This window comes from Solanum tuberosum, unplaced genomic scaffold, assembly GCF_000226075.1.
Source record: "Solanum tuberosum cultivar DM 1-3 516 R44 unplaced genomic scaffold, SolTub_3.0 scf00978, whole genome shotgun sequence".
Taxonomy (NCBI): domain Eukaryota; kingdom Viridiplantae; phylum Streptophyta; class Magnoliopsida; order Solanales; family Solanaceae; genus Solanum; species Solanum tuberosum.
In genome coordinates, this window is record NW_006239865.1 from 31,509 (window position 1) to 42,795 (window position 11,287).

General features: G+C 35.9%; 1 protein-coding gene across 1 annotated transcript; it reads left to right on the forward strand.

The window, feature by feature from the left end:
• Nucleotides 1-4,514: 4,514 nt before the first annotated feature.
• Nucleotides 4,515-5,937, forward strand: LOC102587275 (putative polyketide hydroxylase; the record flags this gene model as incomplete). Its single annotated transcript, XM_015305685.1, has 3 exons — nt 4,515-5,033; nt 5,158-5,205; nt 5,414-5,937. Coding segments are annotated over 3 exons (918 nt in total), but the record flags the coding sequence as incomplete, so codon positions are not given.
• Nucleotides 5,938-11,287: the final 5,350 nt, after the last annotated feature.

Sequence of the window (11,287 nt, forward strand, 5' to 3'; positions counted from 1 at the left end):
TCTAGAGTCTTCTAAGGAAAGTAGAGTCTTCCACTAACCTCTCCATAACTCTAGATTTTTCCTCCTTATTTTATGCCAAATTTGAAAGGCAAAGTGGCAGTTATGACACTCTCCCCCACCTATTGATGCGACGACCGTGTCACATTGCTGCATGGACAACTAAGTCTTGTCTTTTCGTATGTGCGACTAGTAGACCATTGACTCTATCAATGCCCTTGTGCAACTCCCTCAGTTGCTTTCTTATCTCTTCTAGCTCGGTTTTATGATCTACCTCCTTTTTAGGAGGCAAGCGTCTTGACGGCTCCTCTGGCATCATGACATTGTTCTCTTCTAGAACCTTCTCCATGCATGGTGGAAAGGACTCTTTAGCACCATTGTCTTCTTTTGAACTTGCAGTGGTGGCTATGAACGTCGGCTCCGCTTTCTTAAGGCCCTTCGCAATCTGTATGGCCGACAATTGGGCATGTCCTTTTACTTTAGCCCTTCGCAATCTGTATGAACCTTCCTGCTCCATGACCATGAGTCGTTGGAGGTAGGGATCGATCATCATATGACACATTTGGAAGAACTCTTGCCGAAGAATGATGTCAAATATATCTAAAGGAGCCACGGTGAAGTTGGTATTACCTTGCCACTTTCCCAACGTGATGCTCACTCCTTGGGCGACTCCACACACGGGTGTCGGAGATACATGGACCGTCTTGAGGCGGGTGTTGCTCGGATTGTAACTTAGCCCCAACCTTGCTGCCGCCATCTTAGTCATGATGTTGGCTTCTGCCCCGGAGTCAACCATGGCACGAGCTGGTCGTCCATTAATGGAGATGTCTACATAGTGCATGCTATAATTTCCTGGCTTCTCCTTCTGCTTGGCTATAGCTCTGCATAGTCCCACCATGCCTAGCTGCGTCGTGCCCGCTTCTTGTCCTTTCTCTTGTGCATCCTTCTCCTTCCGCTCACGTAGGATGACACCAAGGTTCTTCATCTTAGGGCACCTGGCATAGCCATACGGTCCACTGCATATGTAGCAACCATCTCCTTTAGTGGTTTGCGCCTCTCCGTGTAATTTGGTCGCCCGAACCGCTTTTCGTCCGACTTGTAAGAGTCGTGTTGCTTGGGATGTGCTTGATGCTCCTTGCCTTGGCCACGATCTCCCCCACCTTTAGCATGACTAGTCCTTGCGTCTTTCACCTTTGCTTTGCCATGCCTGTCATGCTTAAAGTCGGTCAAAGCTTCAGCTTGTGTGATGGCCTCGTCGATGGTCTTGACTTGTCGCCGCTCCAACTCCATCTTGGCCCAATTTCGCAATCCGTCCATGAAGTGGAACAACATGTCTTCGTCCGTGAGGTTGGGAATCTAGAGCGTGAGAGTGGTGAATTCCTTCACGTACGCCCGAATGCTGCCTGTCTAAGTTGCTCGGACTCGGGTGCGGGTATCCGAGACGGATGCTAATCCAAGAGTTGGATTCAGCAAAATCCAAATTTTAAGATTCGTGGGTGCGAATTCGAGTATGAATACGGATGCGGGGATACGGCTAAATTTTTTCAATATTATAAAAATATAGTTATGAAGATATTATAATGTCTCTTTTCCTATTTTCTTTATACATGTAAATTGTAATATTTCTTCATTTCATTTTCTCTTTTTATATATATATATATGGTATTTCCAACTGGAAAAAAAAACTTTTTTCTAACGTCTCTTTTCCTATTTTCTTTATACATGTAAGTTGGTGAGAATGAAAAGATTTTTTGGACTAGTTGATGGCTGATGGGATGTCATCTTTCTGATGTTACTGTACTTGGAAGACTTTTTGAGCTTTCTTTCTGTCAAGAGGGGTGTATGTAATGTGTACATATATTTTCAAGAAAGATAAAAAAAAGACTCTATATTTCCTTTACTTTTTCAAGAAAAAACTTTCTTTCTTCTATTCTCTTTACTTTTTCAACTTTGTCCTCTTTACGTCGCCGTCGCCGGAAACTGATTTTCTCTTCTTTCTTCTCTTCTTTGTACTTTTTCAAGCTTTGTCCTCTTTACGTCGTCGGAAACTGATTTTTTCTTCCCCAAATCTTTTCTCGGCTTCGATCAAAGTGTCTGGATCGGATTGACCGAATCCGACACGCACCCCGCACCCGCGCCTGCACCAGTGTTGCGTCGAGACGGGTTCGCCTGCAAATATGAATAGTCCGCGCAACATAGCTGCCTGTTTGCTTCAATTCCCTAAACTTGCGCTTGACCTCATAGATGACGTTGTTAGGGAAGAAGGCTTTCTTAAACTTTTCTCGGAATTGCTCCCAAGTGTTGATGGTGCACAATCCCTTCCCTATCTCGGACTCCTTGCGCCTCCACCATAGCATGGCCATCTCTGAAAGATACAACACATAAGTGTTGATCTTGTTTTCATCGCTCTTCACCCGACTACACTTGAAGTAGTTCTCCAAGTTTCATAAGAAGTTCTCCACCTCTTGGGCATCGCGGACGCCTTTGAATATAGGATCCTCGACCCTAACCTCCCTATCTCGGTCGAATGATGTAGATCCTCTAGCTTTCACGCCCTCCTTGAGTGTCTTCATCTCAGCTCTCATAGTTTTAATTGTACTTGGTGCATCCGTGAGCCTGCACTCCAAGGAAGTGATAGCCTCATTCATCTCGAACTCGACACGCTAGCGTCCTTCCAACTCCTTGCGGATGTTGTCAGTCTGCTCAAGGGTGAAGTCCTTGAGAGTCTTGAACTTGCCATAACCTACATTCAAACGCCGGCCTAATATCTCCATGGCCTACCTCGCTGTTTCAACCCTTGCGACCCATTCCTCTCCAGTGGTGACGTCAATGGCCTCCTTACCAAGTTCATCGTCACTTGCTTCGGTGGTCAAAGGTGGGTGAGATGTTAGCGCCTCGCTTGGTGTCGGGTCGAGCAACATTTCCTCACTACTCTTGTGGTGCTTCTTTCTCTTGTTGTTCTTCCATCCACCATCCAGCCTGACATTGGTGGGCGTTTATGTCTCCTTCATTAGTCATTCCCTTAGTAGCAAACTATTGCTCTGATACCACGTTGTCACGGACTTAGAGTCTCACTAAAGCTCCGTGCGACACTTGACAACTTACTCACCAAGAAATTAAATATTAAACAAATAAAATTAACATAAAAAGCGTACCCTAAAAATTTGAACATTATTTTCTCCATTTTTGCTCTCAAATTGAGAGCCAAATTCATATCAAATGGGTGGAATTCTTACCTATCTACTTGAATTTTACACTATTGATTCACAAACACAAACCCAACAAATCTCTATACAATTTTAAATTTATTTCATAAATTCACAAAACCCATTTGTTATTCTTGAAGTTTTTTCAAGCTTATCAATGAAGTTTTTCATTTTTTAATACCCACTATCACCAAAGAATACGCACGAAATCGAGATTTTGAAAGAAGAAATATGGCAAAATGAAAAGAACTAGGAGGGACGTTGATTTGCAGCAAAACGAATGAACTTTGAGAAAATATTTAGGGGTGGGACTGTGTGCGGGGGTGTTAAGAAGAAGAAGAAGGAAAATGGTGGGTGAATCCAACGAAAGAAGGAAAGAAGTGGAATGGATTTAAGAAATTTGGTTCGGGGGGAGGCAGCAGCGACATAGAGTGCTTTGAAGAATATGACTTCCCCTTCTTTCTTAATTTGTTTTAGGTGTTTTCATTTATTTGTTTTTTAAGATTTTAATGTTTTTTTTTCTTATAAATTTTATACAAACTTGCTTTAAAATTCGTGGAATCATGCATCATTCCAAGTCACCAATATTAATGCCACATGTGTTCAGTCAATGGTCAGAGGTGTTCAATATATTGTGTTTCAGCGAGTTCAAGGGTCCAGTTGGCAAAGTCGTAAGTATAAGCGTCTAACATACAAACGGAAGGACCTCCCAGACCATTCCGCCAATTATATATTCTGTCAAGTTTTATGTTAAACGGTCCGAAATAATGCAAAATTAAGAAGTGACTATAACCAACCTTTCAAGCAATTTATCTCTAACAAAATGTTGTAGTAGCTCTTCTACTTCTTAAAATGGATACTGCAACTTAGTTTTCACTTTCTTATTGTGCCGTTGAATACAAAATGTTACATGGGACAATTTGCACTTTTATGGTTTCTTAAGTCATCAAACTACATTTTGTTCATGTCAGATCCTCTTAACATATGAAATGGAATGATTGTACCCAATCCCAATCAGAGAAGATATCACTGAATAAATGATGTAAGTTCATATGTAATTTCTGTTTTTAAAGATAGATTGCAATTTAGATTGAAATTTTTGGTGATCAAATCCATGAAAAAACTGGCAGATGTATAATCTGTTATTATTCCATTAGCGCATCAGACAAGTCTACATACAAATGGAAGGTATGTGTCCTTAAATGAGATGGGTAGAGTAGTATGACATCCATCTTATTAGATACATTTATTGCATCACAATTTTATTGAGTTGCTTCGTTGACGATACATCTTATATACTTATGATTGTTTTGTTTTCTGCAAACTTTTTCCTTTTTGTTGTCAGATTTTGATCAGATTGCGAGTCCTGTCTCTGTTGCACACTTCTCCCTGTACAAGCTCTCCAGAATACTGCTTAAGCACCTTGAGAAACTTGGTTTCCATATGGTAAACTCTGAAAAGCGTGAGTATGGCTCTATTGGCGAGAGGGAGATCTTTATGGGGCATGAATGCATTGCAATCAATGGTGCTGACCATGGTGTCACTGTAACAGCCTCTTTCCTTTCTAAAGGGAAGTATGCGACGAGAGATATTCAGTGCCATTTCCTTGTTGGTACAGACGGTACAGGAAGAAGTGTCAGAAAGTCCTTAGGAATCAGCATGAGAGGTGAAAAGGACTTACAAAAGCTTGTTAGTGTCCACTTCCTGAGCCAAGAGTTAGGGCAGTATCTCATTAACGGAAGACCCGGCATGCTGTTTTTCATCTTTAATAAAGATGCTATTGGTGTTCTTATTGCCCATGATCTCAAGCAAGGGAAATTTGTCCTGCAGGTAAACCTGTTTTGTAATGTGAGAAATTGGCATAGCTATAATATCCACTTGCTCGTATAAATAAATCTAAATCTGTTTGACATTGGTTAACAGCATTTTGATGTCATTGGTAAAAATCTTGCAGGTACCATTTTATCCACCCCAACATAAGCTTGAGGACTTCAGTTCGGAGGTTTTTTTCTATTCTTTCATTGAATTTTTCTGTGTACTCTATTAGTCTAATAATTGCCTTTGGTGGAAGAGAATGAATCAATGGGTTATGTTATCGTGATTCATTTATTTTGTGTACCACAATGTGTGTGCTATGGATGCAGTGCATGATATTTGCCCAATATGGTTTATTTACAATGTTATTCTTTGTACTTTATGAATGGTTGCAGATGTGTAAGAGATTGATGTTCAAATTGGCCGGCCTAGAGCTTAAAGACGTCAACGTGATGGATATTAAGCCTTGGGTGATGCATTTGGAAGTAGCTGAGAAGTTTCTATCTTGTAACAACAGGATAATACTTGCTGGTGATGCAGCTCATCGATTTTCTCCTGCTGGTGGTTTCCGTACGCAATCTGTTTGCACATTTATCATGTTTTTGTTTTGTCAACTTAAAACTTGTAATTGTTACCTTTCTAAAAATTGGTATTATCTTGTCATGTCTTGGATATTATTAAGAATAAAGTTTTTGCGATTCCTTTTCGCTTGGGAGAGTTGGGGGAGGGGAGAGAAGACAAATTAATGCAGTACATTGTTTTTCTGTCATTGATTCGTACAAGACTGCTTCCTAAAATGTTGATGTAAAGGTAAAAATAGCAAAGTTATTTCTGTGGGAGGGAGATAAAAGATTTCCATGTAGCTCAAAATATTGGAGATATAATCAGCTTACGAGAGCATTTGTTGGTTGGAGGACATCTGAACTGCAATCAGGATCTACATTATGATGTTAGTTACTATGCATTGCCCTGGTGATTTTAACACGGTTGATATTGTGTCTAATTATATGTAGAGAACCTGATTGCAATGTGGTAATTTTAAATGACATAATCAATTACGTTTGTAATTGTGTTCCCTCTCTAACCATTAAACCTTTTAGATGAAATGGTTCACACAATTCAATATGTAATCAAAGTGTGTCCATGTTCTTTCTCTAATTACCTGTCTAAAAAATATTTCTGACATGCTTGGCCATGAGATCCTGGGAAACACTTAAAAGGAATTCTAAAGACATAAGGCCACCAATGGGTGTGACATAACGACTAATGAAGTGGGTATGAATTTTGGAGACCAGGGTTCAAGTACCAGAGTGTTCCCATCTATCTAATAGAGTACCTATGTTCGTGGAAAGTAGCAAGTAACCAGTGAAAGTAGCAAATGCAGGTAAATGAAAACCTGAAACTTAATTTTTATTACATCAATATTTCATTAAGACATTATGTGTTTTTGCCTGGAGTACATCGAGCTCTTAATGACACTGTTGGTTCCATTCTGCCATCTGTACTTCAAAGGACAATATTAGATAGAATATTCAGCATAGGTCGTGCACAACTCTCAGTTTTTGTATTGAATGAAAATAATCCACTTGGATCTGCAAGGCTAGCCAAATTGAGACAGATTTTTGATGGACAGAGCCTTCAGCTCCAGTTCCCTGCTGAGGATCTTGGTTTCAGGCTGCGTATCTACTTTTATTATATCAATTTCATGCTAATTGTTCAAGTTGATGTTTCAATTATTATTGTCTAATTCATGGCTCCTATAAGTGCTTTGATGCTGGCTCAACTTTGAATAGAACTCCAAAAAAGTCATCTTGGATGTACACCAGATGATTGTTTCTATCTTAACTATAATCATCCTGTTGGAAGTACTTGTTTTCATTACTACTCTAATTTCGAGATGTTTACATTAGGTATCGGAAAGGAGCATTGGTGTCTGAAGATGATAGTGTGTTGAATATGCATGAAGCACCAACAGGACGAAGAAGGGATTATATTCCTTGCTCGGAACCTGGATCAAGGCTCCATCATATGAATGTTAAACTTCTTTCAATCCAATCAAGCAAGGTATGGACTCTTTCAACGGAACATTGCCTTTGTAGGAGCCAGACTTTGTTAGATCACGGTCTTGTTCGTTCATCTCTTGACACGGGTGGAGAAGCCAAATAACTGAATCAAAAGAGGATTTTCTTATTTATCTCTAGCCTTGCTATTAGATTACAATATTCAGACTTGCAGCCATCGTATTTCAAGTCTCCATTACTATTTCTTTTCTATCAGAATGCAATCTTATGCAGGAAATATTCTCTACTCTAGACCTTGTATATGTAGATAAGGTTAAGTTTGACCTTCTAATAGCACCCATTCAAGGAGTCCTACTGTCTGGCTCGAGCTGCACTAGAGGTGGCCAGCAAATTTAAACTCCCTTTAAAGGTTTGTGTATTGTGGCCAAACGGAAGTAGTGAAAGAGCTGGAAGAACTGAGGCTGCATTGACACCCTGGAAATCTTTTGAAGAAGTTGTGGAAGTGAAGAGGTCATCAGATACGCCATCCTGGTGGGACATCTGTTAGATGACAGACAGAGGAGCCATATTAGTGAGATCTGATGAACACGTTGCTTGGCGTACAAAATCTAGAAATGCAGATCCCATCATGACGATGAAAAACGTTTTCCACGTTGTTACAGGAGTTAATTGCATCTGATAGCACCTTTTATGAAACTTTTACCCCATTAATGTTTGGTAAGGCTTGACATTCCTTCTCTGATATACATTAGCTAGAAACAAGGTTGGTGTACTTCCCTTTCGGATGGGTAGAGTTACCCATTACCTATACTTTCAGGTACTCAATGGAATAATTGAGGTGTAGCAAGTTTTCGGACACCACCAAAACAAGTACCTTCATAATAATAACAAAAGCCAGTTGTGCTGGTCATTGTCATTCATTTAAGTTCTTGAAGTTATAGTTTGACATAAATCTACAGTCATATCTTGGTCTTGAATCAATTTTGTCATTTATTTATTCTGATCTCAATCAAGAAAAAGAATGCTCTATACAAATACATTTTTTGTGGGTTTTAAATATTAAAACATTTGCTGAAACAAGAGAACATTGTCCCTATTGAAAAGGTAATGGAAATTAAGAACTTCTCAACTATTAGCCAAGCAAATCAAATGGTGGATTTGGTTAGGAATAAAAAGAGAATGTCATAAATCCTAAAATAGACTATTAGAAGTGCATTTTATGTAATTCATAATTTCATGAGACAGAAGAAATTCAATAAATATTTTTTTACAGTTTTGTAATTAATATTTAAGGAACAATTAATTATTTCTGAATGCTAATTCAACTCTTGATGCAGTAATCCATTTTTTTCATTTTGGACCTTCCCATTTTTAACATATTTAAATCATATGAATCTAAATATTGCAATTACTAGTTGAAATTGTAGTCTTTAGCACATTTAAATAGTTGGAAGTCTTTTTGTGTTTGATACTTTGATTTTTGTTTTATTTCACTCATTTGCATTTGAAAAAATGTTTTAGAAATATTAAATTTGAAAACAATTGAATTGAACTAATGTTTGGTACACATTTTTCTAGCTATAACCAAAAATTAAACAACGGAAAGGAAGTTCGATAGAAATCTTACAAATTAATCGAACCCTTAATTACTAATACTTAATGTCATTATTCTAAAATTGAGAACTCATAAGGTTCAAATTCTAACCTTCATAAGTACTTCATATATACAGACTATTTATTTAACTTAACTATACATAATCATATGCCGTTATAGCCTTCATGGTGAAACAAAAAGGTTTATTATTCTATTATGTTGGTATTCAAATAATAACTTATTTCAACTTAATCTTAAGCATTACGTACCATCAAAGCATTTTTACTAGAAATGTAGTGAATCAAATTAGAGAGTATCCGCTTCTCTCTCCATTAAATTAAATAACTAATTATTCTCTACAATTTCGAAAATTTCATAAATTTATGGAATATTCATAAAGAGATCATGAAGACATCAAATACTATCTTTCTCAAAGAAATCTCGAATATCACATGAATTCTTGGGTATTTACCAAGATCAAGATCTCGAATATATCAGAACAAGATATGCGAAAGTCTTCTGGATAATCAAATACTTCAAGAAGATCCACAAATACTTTCATGGAGATAAAGTTCAAATCATCATTGTTCGAGAAATACGTTACTAACGACCTTCGAATCACGGAGAAATCAAATCATTCTAGTTCGAGAAATATGTCACTAACGACCCTCAAATCACAAAGAAAATTTAGAGAGAAGAATTAAGGAATAAGCAGATGACCAACAATATTTATCAATAAAACTATGTTTCTTCATAAAAAATAAAATAAAATAAATATTGTTCTCTATTTTATGTTAATTAATTCTACTCAAGCTTATTTACAATTATCTATTCAGGGTTTCAATTTGGGGTTCAATTTGTCTTTATATTATCATTGTTTATTCTATTTTATGTGAACAAAAAAATACAGAATTGAAACATAGTTTAAAACAACAATAAATATTTATGTGATTATAAATTATTTTATTAAGAATATAAAAAAAATATGCTACCAACAATTGATTTATGTACTAAGTTAAGCTATATATCTAATGAGTTATGAGTTAAGAACAAATTAAACATGATTATTTTTCTCAACCGCAGAATTTTCAGATGAATCCCCTTCATCGGAAGAGAAACACCATAACATCATGACAATAAGCAAGGAAGATAGAAGCAAGGCAAGAGCACCCACGATCTGCATAAACTTGTGACCATGACTACCGTCAGGATCAAGAGCATCCGATTTCTCACAATCTTCAAAAAAATCTGAGCTCTTACAATCATCGATCACCTTTTATTTTGTGTTGTTATCTTCATCGACGTTAACAATAAGAGAATTCGTAACAATAATACTATTATTTTTCTAGAGAGGGTGGTGGATGGGAAAGTTACTAGTAATATTATTACTAGTAGTCTAACAAGACAAGAGGGAAATAGTTGTTTTGTCATTAACTGTTTTGTTTTTGTTGCACAATTGTCAATGTTCTAATGAAAAAATGTATTATTTCACATGTATATATAATAGCTAGAGGCTTTACATTGTTTGTGTTGGGTTAGGATTTCCCTTTTCTATTCTTTTTTGGATTTGTTTATTATTATTCATATTCCCTAACGACTATGAAATGCATATTAATCAATTAATATTTTTCACGAAATATTAGACGGAAAAAGTCAGTTATAGGTGAGAGTTAATTAATTATTTAATTTAACTATACATAATATTAAAGGGATAAGACACAAGTATCTCCTGTTTATGACCGAAAATTTCAGAGAAACACTTTAACTAAACTAATGTACTATTATCCCTTCGAACCCATTTTTTCTTTGTAATTTTGTACACCTTTTTGGCTTACGCGTCATACTCCATGACTCCGCGTAGTTAAGGCGCATGGGAGATGTTTGGATGTAACGTAAGCCACTTTTTTGGGTTGGGCTCAAAATAATTTGATTCGGTTCAATCTCAACACATTCAAGCCTTAAATCATTTAAAGAGGATCTTCAATTAAGTCCAATTTAATCTTCAATTTCAACTCGTTTTAAGACTTTTTATTTGCATTAATGTAATGTATGTTCCTATATTGAAGATATGAATTACTATCCATTTTATATCTTCTAGGATTTATCTATTCATTACTAACTTTTTCTTTTTCTTTTTCTTTTTCTTTTTTAATTATTATTATTATTGCTATTACTATTACTATTACTATTACTATTACTATTACTATTACTATTACTATTACTATTACTATTACTATTACTATTACTATTACTATTACTATTACTATTACTATTACTATTACTATTACTATTACTATTACTATTACTATTACTATTACTATTACTATTACTATTACTATTACTATTACTATTACTATTACTATTACTATTACTATTACTATTACTATTACTATTACTATTACTATTACTATTACTATTACTATTACTATTACTATTACTATTACTATTACTATTACTATTACTATTACTATTACTATTACTATTACTATTACTATTACTATTACTATTACTATTACTATTACTATTACTATTACTATTACTATTACTATTACTATTACTATTACTATTACTATTACTATTACTATTACTATTACTATTACTATTACTATTACTATTACTATTACTATTACTATTACTATTACTATTACTATTAC